At 44.6% G+C, this 20,791-nt stretch overlaps 1 protein-coding gene across 2 annotated transcripts in view; it reads right to left on the bottom strand.

Moving 5' to 3' along the window:
* Positions 1 to 1,345: 1,345 nt before the first annotated feature.
* Positions 1,346 to 20,791, bottom strand: part of CDC42EP3 (CDC42 effector protein 3) — a 34,002-nt gene continuing 14,556 nt past the window's right edge. For both annotated transcript variants that reach the window (XM_066611553.1, XM_066611554.1), the window contains exons 2-3: positions 9,121 to 9,180; positions 1,346 to 3,623 (exon numbers count right to left, since the gene is read on the bottom strand). In XM_066611553.1, the coding sequence (XP_066467650.1) occupies positions 2,572 to 3,339 (768 nt within the window). In that variant the 5' untranslated portion in view covers positions 3,340 to 3,623; positions 9,121 to 9,180 and the 3' untranslated portion in view covers positions 1,346 to 2,571. The remainder of the gene's footprint in view (positions 3,624 to 9,120; positions 9,181 to 20,791) is intronic.

Raw genomic sequence — 20,791 nt, 5'->3', positions numbered from 1 at the left:
TTGTAAACCTTATAGTACAAATAAGAAACCTATGACATTAATCACTACAACTATGAAAGCTCCTAGTATTCAGGCCAAACCTACCCTTCAGCTAGCTTTCTAAGGGCCCAATCCTGAGTTGGGCCAGTACCAGCACTGACCTCCAATGCCAGCGCTGGGTGCTGCAAATTTATTATAAGACACACCCACAACAACCTGAGCTGAGTCAGTGCTGGCGCTGGCCCAACGCCAGTTGGCACTGAGCCCAGCACTGGCCAGACTCTGCTGGAGCTAGGTAAGAGTTCCAGGAAGAGGTGAGGGCTTCAGGGGTGGGGGGGGGAGGCATTCCAGGGTGGAATCTGCCCTGCCGGATCCTGAACTCTGTGTTGGGCCTTCTGGCCCAACACGGAATCTCTCAAGTCTGCACCGGCAAAATAGCCAGCACAGACTTAAGAAGCCCCATTGTAGGGCTTGGGCTTTCCTGGGGGAAGGGGACCTCTGAAGGCTGCCGTGGTGCTACAGGATGCAGTGGTAGCTGCTTTAGCATCAGTGCTCCCGGTGTCGGCACCACCTTTAGGATTGGGCTGGCCATCTACTACAGCAAACAATTGCTTTGTAGGGTAAAGCCTATACACCTATACTTTTCCAAGTTTATTTTCAGTATAGAGTAACAGAACGGCACAAAACATGACATGGAAAAACCCCACTAGGGCCCTTGATCTGGTGCCCAATGTAATCATGTTCACATGTCATGTAAATTTATTAGCACGTTCGGGGATCAGAAATTACATTAGCTAATACTTGACAGATTAGGACCTTGCCAAAGTAGTAAAACTTTAATGACTACAAACCGAGCAGATATGGCACTGCAGGGAAAGCAGGCAACTCCTCCTTTATTAAAATGAAACCAAATGTCATGCACATATTCAAAAGGCTGCATTGTTCAGCAGTACGTTTCTTGAAATCCAAGGGTCCATCAATGAAAGTGATGATTATCAGGAGACTTCTGCAGAGCTGGAAACAGATCAACATGGTCGTTCTTGTGTGTACTGTACACAGATCTCTTCACACAACTGGAATAGTGGGACTGCCATTTCACGGTCACACAAGAATCCACTATGCACAGGGGCTCTGCATCAAGATAAATGAATTTTGCAACATCCATTTTCATTTAATAAATTCTAGTGTATGCAATTTGTGCACGGAGCAATAATCTTAATTAAAGTATGAAGGTTACTTTCCTCTTGGCACCAGTGAGACACACAGCTAATGAAATTTAATACAAAGATGAAGTGAATGGGTTTCAACTACTGTACATCTTCATTCCTTTCCTTTAAAATATATAATTAAGTCACAAAACCAGGAATTTCCACATTTATTCTTTATTGTATTGCACAAAGTATCTACGCAATGCAAGGACATCTCTATGTTCCCTAGAGTACTATCTGCTGCAGCACAATCTCCTTTGAGCGTTGTGAGTAGCCAGTGCTTTCCTCTAAAAACATGAAATAAAACCATTGCAAAATGTTAAACATTTGTGTGTCAATGTCAATGTCTGCAGGAACAAAGCTAAAGGATCAAATACGCATTTTCTGCACATGCGCACAAATATATAGTTTATACAAAGGTTGTCCAAGAAAATGGCAAGCAACAGCTTTCTGGTGCAATCGTGTGTGCGTGTGTGCGTGTGTGTGTGTGTGTGTGTGTGTGTGTGTGTGTGTGTGTAACCTGCTGTAAAAGTCTAATTCAGCCCCTAAAATAATTTAATTGCCATCACAGTTCGTTGTTTCATCTGTTTAGACTGGATCATCTTGGACTGAATACATACATAATGGGGCAAGAAGCTCACACATAAAGCTCCAGAGGCAGCAGTCTGCATTGGCTACATATACTCTCTGGAATTGTTGAACAGAAAAACAGCTATTTCCATTTGAGCATAGAGGGATGTATTAACACTGAATGATAACTGTGCAGCCAGAATGAAAAACACTGCTAATAATTAAAAAACAACAACCCAACCCTATCATTCTGGAAGAAAAGGAGTTAAGCATTAAGTAATGCTGAACTTTTTAACATTTAACCTTCATTTCATGCCTGGCACACACAAGAGTCTTGAGTAGTGAAAAGTTGTTGAAAATGAATTAAGTTAATATTCCTAACTTACAGGATCCACCTAAATATTACGTTGACAATGTCTTGTGTCTTAGAAAACATTTTAATTCAGATGAAAATTGAGTCGTTAAAATATGTCTTCTTTTGAGACACTTGCCATGTTAAAAAAAATCATGGACATTATGTAAAAAAATAGTTTCAAGTCCTTTGTTTTTAGAAAACTTATCAATCACAAAGACAGTCGATACTGTATATACACATACTGGACAAGATCCAGTCAAAGACAAACACTTGTATAGTCCATTGAATGCACAGCCTGATGCTAGGCGTGCTTATTCAGAAATAAGGACCATTGAGTTTGAGGCTTATTCCCAAGTACATGTGCACCAGATTGCAGTCTGAAGTGCTTGACTTTGGCTGGATAATGCCTACACATTTCAGTTGTGTTTTTATGAACAGCGGAGGTGAAAAGCCCAAGTTCTATGATTTGTTTTTGTCCATGACATTCAGCACTTCATCCAAAAGTGAGGGCCCGAGGTCAAGTTGCAAAGAGAAGAGAGGCTCTGCCAGATCTGAAAGGGAGTCTTCTGATTTAGCCGGAGTCTTGGTTAGATCACATGAAAGATGGTCGCTGTCAAACAGCTCCTCTGTTTGCCATTCAGCATATTGTTCCGAAAGGCTGGATGAATGACTGTCTCTTCCGTCAACATAATGTGATGCCGGAATGCTCCGCTCCCATGTGACATCCTCTTTGTATAGTTTCCCATTCTCTAGCTGTTTGCTCTTCTCCTGCAACTTTTCTTCCATTACAGGCTCACAGCTATGCCTGGGATTCCTTAATGGCCCCAAAGAGTCCTGCTTTGAATTAAACGTCACCGGTGACAACAAGGGCAGCATGAGGGCTTGAGAACCACCGATGGCAGGAAGTGAGATGGCATTTTTGAGCACCGGGGAAGGCGTTTCAGTAAATACAGAGTCAGATGTGCTGTTTGCCCTGAAGAACTCATTGTGCCCTTCACACTGGCTGGCTGTTTCTCCCTCATTCCCAGGTAAGAGCTCATAATTGCCTTGCAGAAAAGAGATGTCTCCAAAGATGTCGTGCTGCCCTTCTTTCCCAATGTGAATTGTGTGGCGAAAATCACCAAGCGGTGGGCTGATCATGTCAGGAGACAAGATGTCTCTCAGTTTAAATTTCTTCCCTTTCTTTGTGTTGCCAGCTTTTAGGTAGATGGGTGTCTTGGCTGGCATCTTTAGACAGTGTTTGAAAACAGAATGCTTTGACCGCGGAAGGATTCAAAGGCACTCTACACGTCCGAGTTGTTCTTTTGCAGTCGATCCTTGTGTTGTCTATGTCACATTATTGAGGCCAGTGTGGCTTATACAGACACATTCACCACACCAGGGATTCCTTCTGAGAAACTGAACTTGAGCACGTGAAGAGCTGCAGTACAGTACAGCTTCCTCTTCAAGACTGAGATGTTGACATTGACCCAGACTGTGAAAGTGTTCACTTACATCCAGGACTCAGAAACCTACACAAGAAACAAAATAAGTTATTGTTAACAAGCTCTTCATGGTTCACTCATTCTCATATTTGCAAAAATAATTAGCAGTGTTCTTGACAGTTCCAGCCTAGAGATTAGCTGTATGATGTTGCTTCCCTTCATTAAGCAGGATAAAAGGATTCTTCTAACTAACCTTTTCCCTGACTTCATACATTTTTGAAGCCAGAGCTCCTTAGACATGCTTGCCAAACACATTTCACTTAATAAGCTCACTATCTTGGTTTCCTGCTTTTCTTACTTGTCAGTCATCTTCTATCTAATAGAAGGCAAAGCCCACACCTTTGGACATTCCAAAAGCCTTTCTAAACGTCTGTACCAAAATGTCCCTGCAATAATAAAAACAGAGGTTTATGAGCACATCTTTTCAGGTCTTTGAAACTTGAAACTGGAATATCTTCGTGTGTATACTTTGAAGATCAAAGCTGAAATTGTTTTAACAGATGCCTATAAATTTTGGCCCTTTTCTGGGCAATTGGTTCAAAGTGTGCCCTTATCCCACTCTCAGTTTCTGTTGCATAACGTGAGAAGACTTGATTCACAGGCCAAACACCATGATATCTACATACACATGCACCCACCCACACCATTACCATGAAGGTCTGAAGACTAACAAGAAGAAAAACAGTTCAGAATCCCATGAGAAACACTATTGTTGCACAAAGAACCATTTACTAGGCATCTTGCTAACAAATAACAAATATTTACTTGGTTTAGTAATTAAATTATTCTGACTTTTATAATAATCAAAACATATTGGTTTGAAGGTAACAGGGTTTTTATACAATTTAAGAGCATAGTCCAAAACCCTTCAGCCATGCAGCCCTCATGCCTTGTGCTCTGCAGAATTCTATCAAAAGCCACTCTTTTGGCTCTTTCTGTCCACATGAAAATATACTGAGAATGATCACTTACACAAAGGTTAGCACTTTGGTCCTAAATAGACACACCCCCTTATTCACAGAGGTTCCGTTCTGGAACCAACCGCAAATAGCTGAAACCACGGATACGGGCAAACACCCATCCCCGCAGATCTTGGAAGCCGCCCCCCTCTAGAAACAAGAAGAGTTCTGCTCCCCTCTCTTCCAGAGGGGGTACGTTCAGGAGTCCGCGTGCTGGGGGGCCTCCAGACCCAATCCACGGATAAGTGAATCCGTGGATATAGGGCCCCCCCGTGTACATACTTTATCAGAAATAGGTCTTATTGAACAAAGGGAACTTTCTTCAATGTTCAAGGGATGGATACAGTGGATACAAGGATGACCAGAACCAGGACATCCACAAAAATTGAGTGTTGGGAGAATTAAAACGGACAAAAGAAAACATTTCATTAACCAGCGTTATTTACTCTGCGTTATTTATAGCGTTATTTACTCTGTGGAACTCCTTGCCACAGGATGTGGTGATGGTATCTGGCAAAGGGAATTGAATAAATTTCTGGAGGAAAAGCCCATAACAGGTTGCAATCCATGATGGGTATGTGCAACCTCCTGATTTTAGAAGCAGGTTATCTCTCAATGCCAGATGCAAGGGAGAGCACCAGGATGCAGGTATCTTGTTGTCTTGTGTGCTCCCTGAGGCATCTGGTGGGCCTCTGTGAGATACAGGAAGCCAGACTAGATGGGTATTTGGCCTGATCCAGCAGGGCTCTTCTATGTTCTTATGATTTCCTTCTGCGAAAACATGCATAAGCTTGGGCTGCAACAAGTGTCCAGAACTTCCAAAGTAGTGAACATAAGAACATAAGAACAGCCCCACTGGATCAGGCCATAGGCCCATCTAGTCCAGCTTCCTGTATCTCACAGCGGCCCACCAAATGCCCCAGGGAGCACACCAGATAACAAGAGACCTCATCCTGGTGCCCTCCCCTACATCTGGCATTCTGACTTAACCCATTCCTAAAATCAGGAGGTTGCGCATACACATCATGGCTTGTACCCCATAATGGATTTTTCCTCCAGAAACTCGTCCAATCCCCTTATTAAAGTGGAAATGTTGCTGGGCAAAATAATCCTTTTATTAATCTTTATAAGCAAACATATAGCACTGGTATTAATGTATATTTTTAATATGCAAATTTGCTATGTGCAAATTTGCTTATCTGCAAGGGTCGGAATGCTACATTTTCTCATTATCTGCACCTCTGTTCTCATTATCTGCTACACAGAGACCTTCTGGAGGCTGCAGAATGGCATCTGTGACCAGCACAGACCCCTTTAATACGGTCAGTGGAAGCTTCCACAGGTCACTTTAAAGGGGTCTGTGCTGGTTGCAGGCAACATTCCAGGTCCTGGAAAGTCTTTGCAGCATTCAGAAATATTTTGGCACTTCCTGCTGCACTCTGCTAGCTTCCTGAGAGTCTCTACTGGATTCTTCTTATAGTACTCCCCTCCCCGAGTACCCCTTGGCCCTAAGCCCATAGGATCCCTGATCCCATAGGATCAATGGTTCATTAGCTGTGAATTCACTATCCATTAGGGTTTCCAGGAACCTAATCCTAGTGGACAACAAGAACTGACTGTTTATTACAACAATTTTAAAAAATATTTTTGTAAATACATATTCTGTTTTTCCCTCCTGTCATTCTTGTAATAGTAAACTTTTTTCCAGAAAAACAAATAAAAGTATATGTTCATGTTGTTGGAATGCTAGAGTCAAAGATATTCATAAAGGTAAAAACTGTACCAACAGCAATATACTATGAAAAATTAACATAATAAGGTGTAGGCTCTTTAGCATGCTTATTTCTATCAAATAAGGATTTTATCTTAAATTTTTTTATTGTATTGGCAACCTTCAGTCTCGAAAGACTATGGTATCGCGCTCTGAAAGGTGGTTCTGGCACAGCGTCTAGTGTGGCTGAAAAGGCCAATCCGGGAGTGACAATCCCTTCCACACCGGGAGCAAGTGCAGTCTGTCCCTGGTCTGTCTCCCTGGCTATGGGCCTTCCTTCTTTGCCTCTTAGCCTCAGACTGTTGGCAAAGTGTCTCTTCAAACTGGGAAAGGCCATGCTGCACAGCCTGCCTCCAAGCGGGCCGCTCAGAGGCCAGGGTTTCCCACTTGTTGAGGTCCATCCCTAAGGCCTTCAGATCCCTCTTGCAGATGTCCTTGTATCGCAGCTGTGGTCTACCTGTAGGGCGCTTTCCTTGCACAAGTTCTCCATAGAGGAGATCCTTTGGGATCCGGCCATCATCCATTCTCACGACATGACCAAGCCAACGCAGGCGTCTCTGTTTCAGCAGTGAATACATGCTAGGGATTCCAGCACGTTCCAGGACTGTGTTGTTTGGAACTTTGTCCTGCCAGGTGATGCCGAGGATGCGTCGGAGGCAGCGCATGTGGAAAGCGCTCAGTTTCCTCTCCTGTTGTGAGTGAAGAGTCCATGACTCGCTGCAGTACAGAAGTGTACTCAGGACGCAAGCTCTGTAGACCTGGATCTTGGTATGTTCCGTCAGCTTCTTGTTGGACCAGACTCTCTTTGTGAGTCTGGAAAACGTGGTAGCTGCTTTACTGATGCACTTGTTTAGCTCGGTATCGAGAGAATGAGTGTCGGAGATCGTTGAGCCAAGGTACACAAAGTCATGGACAACCTCCAGTTCATGCTCAGAGATTGTAATGCAGGGAGGTGAGTCCACATCCTGAACCATGACCTGTGTTTTCTTCAGGCTGATTGTCAGTCCAAAATCTTGGCAGGCCTTGCCAAAACGATCCATGAGCTGCTGGAGATCTTTGGCAGAGTGGGTAGTGACAGCTGCATCGTCGGCAAAGAGGAAGTCACGCAGACATTTCAGCTGGACTTTGGATTTTGCTCTCAGTCTGGAGAGGTTGAAGAGCTTTCCGTCTGATCTGGTCCGGAGATAGATGCCTTCTGTTGCAGTTCCAAAGGCCTGCTTCAGCAGGACAGCAAAGAAAATCCCAAACAAGGTTGGCGCAAGAACACAGCCCTGCTTCACTCCGCTTCGGATGTCAAAAGGGTCTGATGTGGAGCCATCGAAGACAACAGTGCCCTTCATGTCCTTGTGGAAAGATCTGATGATGCTGAGGAGCCTGGGTGGACATCCAATCTTGGGGAGAATCTTGAAGAGGCCGTCTCTGCTGACCAGGTCGAAAGCCTTTGTGAGATCTATGAAGGCTATAAAGAGTGGCTGTGGTTGTTCCCTGCATTTCTCCTGCAGTTGTCTAAGGGAGAATACCATATCAGTGGTGGACCTGTTGGCTCGGAATCCACACTGCGATTCTGGATAGACGCTCTCTGCAACTACCTGGAGCCTCTTTAGTACAACTCGGGCAAACAGCTTTCCTACAACGCTAAGGAGAGAGATGCCGCGGTAGTTGTTGCAGTCACCCCTGTCACCTTTGTTCTTGTACAGCGTGATGATGTTTGCATCCCTCATGTCTTGAGGTACTCCACCTTCTCTCCAGCAGAGACAGAGGATTTCATGCAGCTCAGTGACGATGATCTCTTTGCAGCATTTTAGGACTTCAGCAGGGATGCTGTCTTTTCCAGGTGCCTTGCCAAAGGCAAGGGAGTCCAGGGCCACGTGAAGTTCTTCTAGGGTTGGTTCACTGTCAAGCTCTTCCAGCACAGGCAGGCACTCAATGTTGTTCAGTGCTTCTTCGGTGACTACATTTTCTCTGGAATATAGCGCAGAGTAGTGCTGCACCCAGCGTTCCATCTGCTGCGCCTGATCCTGGATGACCTCGCCTGCGGCAGACTTCAGAGGGGCAATTTTCTTCTGTGTTGGACCTAGGGCCTGCTTGATACCATCATACATCCCCTTGATGTTGCCCGTGTCAGCTGCTATCTGTATCTCGGAACAGAGCTGGAGCCAGTAGTCGTTAGCACATCTCCTGGCAGTCTGTTGGACTTTGCTGCGAGCAGTTCGGAGGAACTGCAGGTTGCGCTCACTGGGACAGGCCTTGTATGCTGCTTGAGCTCTCCTCTTTTCCTCAATGACTGGTGTCAACTCCTCAGAGTGGGCTTCAAACCAGTCTGCCACCTTGTTGGTCTTCTTGCCGAATATGGACAAGGCGGTGTTGTAAACGGTATTCTTGAAATGTTCCCATCTGTTGGATGCGTTTGCGTCGGCCGGGCCTGGAAGAGATTCCTCAAGCGCTTGTGCAAATTCCTCCACTCTTCTCTGATCCCGGGTCTTGCTGGTATCAATGCGAGGTCTTCCTTCCTTTTTCGTGTGATACAGTCGCTTTGTTTGCAGTTTCACTCTGCTGCACACCAGGGAGTGGTCAGTGTCGCAGGCAGCACCATCTTAAATTAGTTTACTTAAAAAAAGAGATGCTTTTGCAACTGAGCATCTTCAAGCACCAGTTTACACTTTTAAATCTGATTTTTACATTTAAAAAAAGAATAAGTATCCAGCACATGGTGCAGGCATGGAGTGGAAGGCATTAATATATAAGTTTCATCTACAAAATTTATGTGGCAAAGCTACATTAGGCAAAAACTTACCATCCATTATCTGTTTAATAAGTTCACGGAAGCATCTGTAGCTGCAGCAGGGTGTTGCCTCTGGAAGAGAAAAGCAGGAGGGAATGAGTGCAAGCTGAAAAGTTTCTCTTTTATAGCTGCAAAGCCCTTCTGTCCCCTGACTAGGAAGACGGAGCTCTGTGGCTCCTATCCCACCGCAGATCTTGGAACTGTCCCTGAAGGCAGAAGACGGATTCCTAATTTAATTGGATCAGAAAGTGCCATTATCTTCTGAATGTCTTCTGATAGTCTGCAACTGTGAAATCCACCAGCTTACTCATCTGCTGAATTCAACTGATCTAATCACATATTGCTCAAGGTGGGCCTTGGAAGCTGACCTTTTGCTCTCACTGTGGTGGTATTCATATGACTGTTTTCATTTTAAAACTGATGCCTCAGCCCCAGCCTGGTCAAATGAGAGAAAGAAATCTGACACCGTTGCCCCCATCCATGTTGCTTTACACAACTGGAGATGGAATTGTATGTTTAAATGTTGCCAAGAAAATGTTTCTGTCGACAGCCTAGCTCAGTGTTATTCAAACTGTGTGGCGCGGCTCTTTAGGGAGGTTCCAGGAACTCAAAAGAGAGGCGCGGGATGTCCTTTTGCAGTGATACAGTCACACTGGGCAGAATACGAGCCCGTCTTCTGTACTTTTTTTTTAAAGCAGAAGAAACGGGAGTTGCTCAGCTGCAAGAGTGGCTGCTGCTGCCCTGCCCTCGACTCCAACTCCCATCTGGCAAGTACTGAGCATGCTCAGCTTGCGGTCCTTAACCCGCGCTGATCCTTTTTTTTTTTTAATAAATTTTATTGAGATTTTCACAGTACATTATATCTTCATTAGATTCAAATCATCAACATTCATTTCAAAAATTACATTTCTACATATTTTCCTTTACTTCATACGTATATTTCATTCCAGTTCCTCCCTCCCTCCCTCCCTCCCCACAGCGTTTTTACCATGGCTTCCTTATGAGGAAGCTGCTTGAACCATTCACATTCATTTACTTCCCACAGCCTACACCGTGGCTTCCTTATGAGGAAGCTGCTTGAACCATTCACTAATGAGGCTATACTATATCTCCAAAACTAGATGTGACAGTGCAAAACGGATGCCATTTTTGGAATCGGCACGCCAAATTCATATCAAACCACCATAAAGTTTGGGAAAAACTTTTCTGACACTCAATTTTGTAGGCTTGTGTAATTACTGCTCAGAATGCGCCATTGTGACTTGAGTCTGCCAGTTGAATGGGACTCCAGGATGAGTCAAGCTAACACAGTTAGGCAGGTCCCAAACCCACAATATAGCCTAGGGGGTCAATCTGCATAGTATTAGGTATGATCCAGGATATCTGTGATGTGCTAGCATCATCTACTGCAGTGTTTCTCAAACTGTAGGTTGGGACCCATTAGGTGGGTCACGCGCCAATCTCATTGTGTATTTTATTTTTAATATAGTAGATGTGATACTACCATTGTAAGTGACTGCATCTGGGGAGATGTTACAGTTCTATACTTTTAACAGGCTACTATGAACATGCTAAGCCCCACAGTTAAGTATAGGATTGCAGCTTTTGGGAAGTGTGGGGAATTTTTTTAAACAGATCAGCAATTGCTTGGGAGGGTTTGGAGGGTTCTTCTTTATTTTAAATAAATTGTTAAACAGTGTAAACTTTTAATTTAATTTAATTTATTTAATTAATTAATTAAGACATATGGGAGTGTTAAAAGTTTTCCTGCTTGATGATGTCACTTCTGGCCAAGACATCACTTTCAGTGGGTCCTGAAGATTGTCATACTAAAAAGTGGGTCCCAGTGCTAAAAAGTTTGAGAACCACTGATCTACTGGATATTAGCATAAGCAGCAGTATCCAGTTTCTAAGACAAATGCCTGAGCAAGAGTTCCTCAGGAAATGGGGAGGAGGAATCCCACTCAGACTTACATAAGAACATAAGAACCGCTGTGCCAATGCTGGAAAGTACTGACGTAAGAGGTTAGGATTGCGTCCTGAAGCTCCCTGTAACTCCTGAAAATCTACTCCTGAAAGTCAGGGAACCCTTCAGGACAGTGGAGAATGAAGGAGGGATGGACACTTGACTCAGGTTGACTCAAGTCCTGCTAAGCGGCTGTTTTTGATTACTCTTGTTGACATTATTATTATTATTATTATTATTATTATTATTATTATTATTATTATTGTTATTATACTTTATTTTTACCCCGCCTTTCTCCCCGAAGGGACTCAAGGCGGCTTACAAAACAAGGTTAAAACACTTAAAAACATAATTTAAAAGCAGATAAAAACATTACATATAATAAAAACAGTAGTTAGATAAAAACTAGTCAGGTAAGAGCATAGGGCAGCAAATTAGAAAAGGATCAGGCCTGTGAACAGATATTAAAATGTTAAGAGATGTTAAAAGATGTTAAAAAGGCCAGGAACTCAGAAGTCTTATCTAAACAGAAGGGTCTTCAGGCCTTGCCGGAAAGTTACAAGAGAGGGAGCAGTTCTTAAGTCAAGGGGAAGGGAATTCCATAGCGTTGGTGCCACTACTGACAAGGCCCTATTACTTGCTACAGCCCCACATGCCGCCCCTAGGTGGCGGCACTTGTAAAAAGGCCTTCTCTGATTACCTAAGAGGACGAGCTGGATTGTACGGGAGTAGGCGATCTCTAAGATACCCTGGCCCAGAGCAGTATAGGGCTTGAAAGGTCAAAACCAGCACCTTAAATTGGGCCTGGAAACGAATGAGCAGCCAGTGCAGCCGCTGGAGAAGTGGACTGACAGAGTCAAACCACCTACCTCCAGTAACTACGCAGGCTGCCGCATTCTGCACTAGTTGCAGTTTCCAAACCGTCTTCAAGGGCAGCCCCACATAGAGCGCGTTACAATAATCTAGCCTCGATGTCACTGTGGCATGGATTACCATGGCTGGGTCTGCACGATCCAAGTACGGCTGCAACTGGCGCACCAGCCGAAGCTGAGCAAAGGCCCCCATGGCCACAGCCGCCACCTGGGAATCCATGAGCAGGATCCAGGACATGAGTCGTGGATGTCACTGACCTTGACTTGGCTCATTACTCGGGGCCATTGACTTGAAAAAATAAGCTTGGGTTGAAATGACTCAAGTTCCTATCTCTTACATGTATGTGTTCTTGCTTACTTACACTCCCCCCACCTGATTTTAGAAGTAGCCTACCTCAGAATGCCAGATGCAGGGGAGGGTACCAGGACACAGGTTTTGTTTTGTGGTCTTGTGTGCTCCCTGAAGCATTTGGTGGGCCACTGTGAGATACAGGAAGCTGGACTAGATGGGCCTATGGCCTGATCCAGTACGGTTCTTCTTATTTTATCATGTTCTTTTTTCTGTGCATTTTTGCTCAAGGACTCATAAGAACATAAGAACAGCCCCGCTGGATCAGGCCTTAGGCCCATCTAGTCCAGCTTCCTGTATCTCACAGTGGCCCACCAAATGCCCCAGGGAGCACACCAGATAACAAGAGACCTCATCCTGGTGCCCTCCCTTGCACTGGCATTCTGACATAGCCCATTTCTAAAATCAGGAGGTTGTACATACACATCATGGCTTGTAACACATAATGGATTTTTCCTCCAGAAACTTGTCTAATCCCCTTTTAAAGGCATCCAGGCCAGATGCCGTTACCACATCCTGTGGCAAGGAGTTCCACAGACCAACCACACGCTGAGTAAAGAAATATTTTCTTTTGTCCATCCTAACCCTCCCAACACTCAATTTTAGCGGATGTCCCCTGGTTCTGGTGTATGTGACAGTGTAAAGAGCATCTCTCTATCCACTTTATCCTTCCCACGCATAATTTTGTATGTCTCAATCATGTCTTCAATCATGATGTCTTCAATCATTATGACTTCAATATTTGGTATATTGAAAAAAATACAAAATTTTTCAAAATACAAAATAATATTGAAAATTTTTTTTCAATATTATGCCTTCAATATTTGGTATTTTTTTTATATGAATTAGTCCAAAATATGTGCCACAGCCAGCTCAGATCATTGATTCAATGTGGCAAATGACTATAATAAAAGGCAGCGGAACTATGTTTAGAAACTTGAAGAAATTATACACTAAAATATTATCTTCATCCATGTTGTTCTCGTTAAGAAGATTTGAACACAACAGTCAATTCTACCATGTCTCCTCTTACCCCCCTCCCCCCCCAACTTTAGAGAAGGATAAAATATGGCCACAAACTGCATATGATTCAAACCACATCTCTATGCTTGGTAAGGGCTTGTGAAGTTTTCTACTTTTTTTGAAAAGAAAAAGAAGTTTATATCCTTCGTGGATATAAAAATGATCTGAAAATATGCTGCTAATGTATCCAAACAAAGAAGCAATTTTTACAGTAGTATTCGAGTTACAAGAAAAAGATGGGGGGTTCATAAGGCCCACCTTCCAGCAATTTTAGTTAACTCATGTTCACCCATAGTTGTCTAAGAACAAGGAGCAAAGACAAAAGGTAAGTAGACTGGTCCCACTTTTGCTCCATGTAATTCATACACTAGTTTCAGACTAAATATAGTACATTATTACTTAGCCAGAAAGCTCACTGGGTGATGAAGGGTCCTGGAGGACTGCAGCCCCCTCTATGACCCTCCATGCAGCTGTACTGAGCTCTGATCTGCTTTTGGAGCTCACTTCTGCTTTGTGATTGCGCAAACTGGAAGTGAGCTCCGATAGCAGATTAGAGGTCAGTGCAGCCACATAGAGGGTCACAGAGGGGGCTGCAAGGACCCTTCAGCAGGCTGCAGGACTCCTCCAGTCATGTTACAATGTCCCTGGGTCCCTATGGTGCCAAGATCGCTGTGGTGCATTGGGGACCCATTCCCCTTAAGGGCGAATGGCCCATTTCTGGTTCCCCTGGTGGGTTGTGACCCACCAAGTTTGGGAACTGCTGCTGCCTTAGAGTATTTTTTTCAACCATGTTCTGTTTTTCACATTGAAAGTAAACAAGCATATAACAAGGGCAACAGGTTAATAGGTTGATTTACGTAATGCTTATGAAAAACACTATGCCAGTGTTTCCAGGGGCCCTAGAGGTTGCTGCCTGACTTATAAATGCCAAGGGGTGTGGCTATAATGGTGACTGGGCAGCAGGGCTCCCCTCCTCGTAGCATCCTGTTTAAACCTTGCTGCACACAGCCTAATCTGCCCCAGACCCACAGTTTGAGAACTGCTGCACTATGCAATTATGCTAACTACAGACAATTATGCTAACTACAGAGAGACTGGATGCAAATTAATTGTGTGCCCCTTCCTTAGCAATGATCACACTGTTCTTGCATTCATTGTTGCTGAACAAGTTACTTGTTTCTATACCTTAGCATGCATCTTATATCACACGGTTCCCAGGACTCCCTTCTGCCAACTATGTAGTGATCAACCTATCATAGAGGTTCTCAAACTCTTTGAGAGTAAAACTCTTGAGGAAAGTTCTTGCAGGAGAGGGGGGAATGCAGCGATGCAATCCCCAAGATCACGCCGCTGTCAGGTGGAGTAGGGGCTTTCTCTTACTTACAGAAATGAGCAGCAGCATCCTGGGGGTGTGGGAAGCCCTGTGGACGCCTCTGCAGGGCTCCCAACACATGGAGAATGAAAATAGAATGATCATGACCCACTTCCAGTTTGCGATCATGAAACTGGGAGTGGGTTGCGATCATTCTATTTTCATTCTCAGGCATTGGGGAGCCCTGCAGAGGCGTCCGTGGGGTTCCCCACATCTCTGGGATGCTGCTGCTCTTTCCTGTAAGTAAGATAAAGCCCCTGCCCCCCCCAACAGTGGTGCAATCCTGGGGATCACATTGCTGCATCCCCCCTCCCCATCCCTTAAAGGGATGAAGACAGAGGACCTCAAGCTGCGGTGTTGTAATGTCCCAGTTTGAGAACCTCTGCACTACCAAGATCAAGTGATTTACAAGTGGTCAGGAGCCACATTTAAAATCAGTAGCCTACACAAAGGACGACTGCATAAATTCTTTCCTCCAATTCAGAAAAGGACCTCTGCAATCCCAATGACTCTGGGAGATACAGTACTCCGTTGGGAGCAGTTTTCTCCAGTTCTGCTTGGCTTTTTGCTCCCAACTTTCATGATCAGCTTCAGCAGTTGATGCAATCAGACTTTTGAGTCATACCCTTATCTTCTCAGATAGGCTTACAGCTCTTGGGGATTACTCTGAAAGCAAAAACTAGGCTGACTCACTCTTGTATTACCACCACCCTTCTCCACAGTGATGTCCACTTTGAGAAAACAGAAGAAGGGCATGTCAGACACGTCTAAGGAGGTTCTGTACCATGCTGTGTCATTTTCTACAGCCCACTACCTGGCTGAAGAACTCAAGAAAAGCTCTGCTGGATCAGGCCAAAGGGGGCTCATGTAGACCAGCAGCTTGTTTCTCACCAGCTGCTTCTAGGAAGCCCACAAACAGGACAAAAGACATACTGCACTGCTCTCCCTCCATTCTCCCCTGCAACTGGTATTAAGAGGCATGCTGCTGCTGAGCTGGAGGTAAGCCAAATAAAAATGTGCAAACCACCTATTTTAACATAGCTCCATTTGAATACCATCTTCCTAATTATAGGACCATTGTAAAATTAAGAGGTGACAAGCAGCCCCTGGAGTCTGTTGGTGGAAGTGTGGGGGAGAAATGTTTTGCAAATTAGAACAGAACAGTCTCATTTTTTTTCCACTTAGGAAGTGTGCCACAAATGACATTAATAGTCAGGCAGATTTATCCCTTAAAAAAAAAGTTTAATAAAATGTGCCCATTTCTTCATAACTTGCCTTCCAAGCAAACTTATTTGGACATGTTTGACTCAAGGGGTCTTGCTTCTGAGTAAATACGTCTGGGATTTGTGTCTCTTACATAAGTGAAGGCATATAAGTGCCTACTCTGCTCTGACTTTGTTCCTGGTATAAGCTCCAGGAAGGAGGGATTTCAAAAGCTGCAGAATAAGCCAATCACTTGATTATTTTATTGTATCCCACTTTATGGATATAATGACATTTTTCCCAGAAGTAAATCAGTAGTGATTACTGAGAATGTTGTGTTTAGACATACAAAAGCTACAATCCAATCAACAACACAAAGAAATGTGGTATAGAGATTAGAGTTTTGGACTAGAGAAGGAGAGACCTGGGTTCAAATCTCCACTCAGGACTATGAAGTTTACTGGGTTATCACAGGCAAGTCACTCGTGCCTCAGTTTAACCTACTTCACAACAGTGGCGGACCTCCCCAGCCCTACGCCCCAGGGCTAAGGTCTACAAAGGCACCCCGTGCAGGCTGTTGCTGCCCCCTCCACGTGCAAATTCATCACCCCGCACTCACCTGAGGCTCACGGAGCCTTGTGCAACCGCAGGCTGCATCGGGGAAGCTTCCTGGGGCTTCCCTGAGGCTTTAAACTGTTTCCGCTTTTCTGGAAGCAGTTTCCACAGAGAAGCACAGCCGCAGAGGGGCTTCTGCAGAGTCCTAAAGGCTCGCGCCTGGGGCATTTGCCCCATTAGATATAATGGGAGGTCCGCCACTGCTTCACAAGGTTGTTGAGAGCACAAAGTGAGTGAGGAGGGAGTACAACATATGACACCCTGAACTCCTTGGAGGAAGGAGATAGAAATGTAATAAACATGAAAAACCTATTAAAATGTTTCCACTGACTAAATGGCATTACTCTGGCATCACATGGCTTCAGACTGGCAGTCAGAGATCCCCACCTTGATTCTCAAAGAGGAAACATAATATGTGGTTGGACTGAATTATGAACCAATTACTGCCCTGTGGATTTCATGAGCCCTGTCAATCCTCCAAACACTCCAGAGTTTTTAAAGATTTTCTCTTTAACTAAAACCATGCACAATTCTACCTTACTCAGAACTAGTCAATATTTTCCCCAGTGAAGCAGGATCCAAAGCAATGACAAAATGCATGGTACTTTAATGCACACATGTCCTCAAGGAGGGTTAAATGTGAAGGAGGGCTTTAGAAGGGAGATTGAGGCAATTTTTCACATATCTCTCTCTCTCAAAGATAAAAGAAAACTCCACACAAGTTAAGTCTCTGCAAAATGTCATTGCCACCTAGGCCTTGTCTTCCAACATACTGATAGGGAAATACCAAACCAGAAAATGAAGCAATCCTTATTACATCATTGTGGATATGATTTGGTTACAGCAGTGGTGGGCCTGGAGGGAGGGCAGGAGGGTAAATGCTCCGAGTGCTGTATCCGTGTGGCACTCCAGACCACGCGGGAAGCCTTCTGAGGCTTCCGACGCAATCTTAAGCAGTACTTCCAGTTTCCCGGAAGTACTATTTAAGAAGGTTTTCCCAGTTGTTCCTAGCATTGCACAAAGCTCCGTTGCACTGGGTAAGTATGGGGGGCGGCGTGATGCGGGAGGCAGCTTGGCAGACCTTTGCCCAGGGGTGCGGCGAGGGGCAGGTCCATTACTGGGTGACAGTAAGCATGACTGTAGAAGAGGCCAGCCACATCAGCTTCACTTACCATGCTACCTTAGACATGTTTATATTACTTGGGGTTAGTGCACTTAAGTTATGAGAAATTTTGCTTTTCTGTGCAAAGCTTTGCTCAGTCTCCGGTGGGCTTCTCAAAATCAGGAACAACTCTCAAATACCACAAGGAAGAAATCCATTTAGAAAATACCAGGAGGCATCCTGAGAAAGTCCTTAATGCAAAAACTGCCTGCTGATTCTTGGTCAGGCATTCCTAGCATGTGTGTCCAGAAACTCTGAGTTTCCACAAATCATACTTCAAGTTACTGAGAGCCTATTCAAACATTCAGGAAGGACATCCGGCTGAGCCCTCACAGGACTCAGAGTTCATTTGTCTGACACTTTCCTGGAAAGTTTTCCCTGCCTATGGAAAGTTATCACACTTAAAGCTTAGACTAATGCCTACCTCCTGATAGGCAACCCTTCTCCACATAGGAGATTCTCATGCTGGGGACCTTCTGTCACAGACAGACCACGACAAGGATAACCGAGCCACATCATTAAGAGTTTATTTGTGTGAAATTTCACAGGCTCAACTAAAACTAGAAGCACAGGAATCAGTACAAAACAGGAGGCACCACACTGCTCAGGATTCTTTAAACGCAACTCTGTCCTAGAGTTTGTGTCACCTGGTGTAGGAGGCCTGTCCATCACCCCATGATGGACCTCCTCCCATGCAGTGGGCGGGGCAATATCCCGGGCGGTGGGAGTGGTAATGTGTCATCACCACACACCCATTGGTTTTTTGGCTGTAATTTTTGATAGAATAGAGATATTCCAGTGCAGTTTGATTCACTGCTTTCTGCATGAAATTATACATTGAATGATATATAACATTATTATTATTATTATTAACCTTATTTTTACCCCACCTTTCTCCCTGAAGGGACTCAAGGCGGCTTACAAACAAGGTTAAAACAAATTAAAAAACATAATTTAAAAACAGATAAAACCATAATGACATATCATTAAACCAGTAGTCAGATAAAAAGTAGTCAGGTAAAAGAGCATAGCGCAGCAAATTAGAAATGGATCAGGCCTGTAACCAGATGTTAAAAAAGATATTAAAAGATGTTAGAAAGATGTTAAAAAGGCCAGGAACTCAGAAGGCTTGTCTAAACAGAAGGGTCTTCAGGCCTTGCCGGAAAGTTACAAGAGAGGGAGCAGTTCTTAAGTCAAGGGAAAGGGAATTCCATAGTGTTGGTGCCACTACTGACAAGGCCCTATTTCTTGCTGCTGCCCCACGTACCTCCCTAGGCGGCGGCACTTGTAAAAAGGCCTTGTAAAAAGAGCCGGATTGTATGGGAGTAGGCGATCTCTAAGATACCCTGGCCCAGAGCAGTATAGGGCTTGAAAGGTCAAAACCAGCAAATTGAATTGGACCCGGAAATGAATGGGCAGCCAGTGCAGCCGCTGGAGAAGTGGACTGACAGAGTCAAACCACCTACCTCCAGTAACTACATGGGCTGCCGCATTCTGCACTAGTTGCAGTTTCCAAACTGTCTTCAAGGGCAGCCCCACATAGAGCGTGTTACAATAATCTAGCCTCGATGTCACCGCGGCATGGATAACCGTGGCCAGGTCTGCACGATCCAAGTACAGCCTCAGCTGGCGCACCAGCCCACAAAAGCCCCCCTAGCCACAGCCACCACCTGGGAATCCAGGAGCAGCTGCGCGTTCAGGTGGACCCCCAAGTTGCGGACCTGCTCCTTCAGGGGGACTGCAACCCCATTCAGTGCAATACTCCAGCACCTGCAACGAGGATTTGATGAGCACCGGGCCCAACATGATAGTACTATTTGAAACTACCAAGATTTAAAATTTTTTGGCCAATAGTGGTAACCCCCCATAGGTGTTACCCGGTGCAGACTGCACCCCCCTGCACCCTCCTAGCGACACCACTGCCTTGATGCACTGCATAGTTGATGCTAATGCAATGATTAACTGAATTATCAGGTGTGTGAATTAGCATGTACCAGTGCTTGGATGGCTGCAGTTGCCTTGGGGTTTGCAAAAATGGAAATTGGCACTTCCAAGACCTGACAAAAGCCAGCACAGACATTTCCTAATTCAAAGGGTCATCAGAGGACAGTGCCAAATCAGAATAATTCCAATGTTGTGATGAATCCCTCAGTCCCCCGAGTTCCCTGCTTCTTTCCTACGTGCTGTCTTGTTTTCCCATGTTTGGGGCAGGATTAACTCACCAACTCACAGTAGCTTCTGTGCATTCTGCTGTTGGGACCAACAGCAGGCAGCGATTGCCCCTTCGTTCTGCAAACACCATAAGCCATGAGGGAGGGGGGAAAGATCCTTCCATTTGAGTCAGGATTTCCGCCAAGGATAGCAATGTGCCTGCTAACCGGCTCATGTTCCTGCCAGTTCTTTTGCAGGAGGAAAGGGACAGGTACCCAAGTAATCCCCTCCTCCAACCAGGTAAACTGGTGACATCATGATAGCCAAACATAAAAGCTCTCAAACCCACCGGATGCCATGTTGGCTTCTTTCTAGCTGCCCCAGAGCTCACACCATGGGGTCTTGGGGAGAAGCACCCACATGCATGGCAGCAAGTGATAAAGTCTGGAGATTCTGGCTTTCAGGTAAATAAGTCAAGACAGTGACAAAATCTAGTGGGATCTAAGATGTATCTGGGATTACTTTAATTTTCATTTGTACTGTCAAATGCTTCCTAGAACATGGCAGCAGCAAGTAGCTCCATCTGCTGGCCATTAGTGATAATTTCACCATATATCAGCTTATCCATTTAACCCCCTGTGTTCCATATTGTCTCAACTGGCCTTATTCTTTTTCTTTGTTTTTTAAATCCTTTTTGTTTAATTTTTTAAATGAAACTAGTTCAGTTTTAACCCTTGGACTCCTGGTCCTTGGGTATGGGAAGTATAATGGATTGTCATGTCTCCTCGCTCTGCAGGTGCTACTGTGACAGTGATTTTGATAGCAACCTCAGGAACCCCTGAGATTCAGTATTTTCTTGGGAGGGTTTTTTTTTGCCCAGATGGCCCCCCTCTGCCTGGTTTGATAGCCTGGGCTGGTGGCAGTGGATACATTCTACCAAGGCTTTTGTCCATTCAGCTGTGTGTCCAAA

The sequence above is a fragment of the Tiliqua scincoides genome, chromosome 1, assembly GCF_035046505.1.
Source record: "Tiliqua scincoides isolate rTilSci1 chromosome 1, rTilSci1.hap2, whole genome shotgun sequence".
Lineage (NCBI taxonomy): Eukaryota > Metazoa > Chordata > Lepidosauria > Squamata > Scincidae > Tiliqua > Tiliqua scincoides.
The sequence above is the reverse complement of the archived record's forward strand: the minus strand, read 5'-3'. Positions and strand labels throughout refer to the sequence as shown.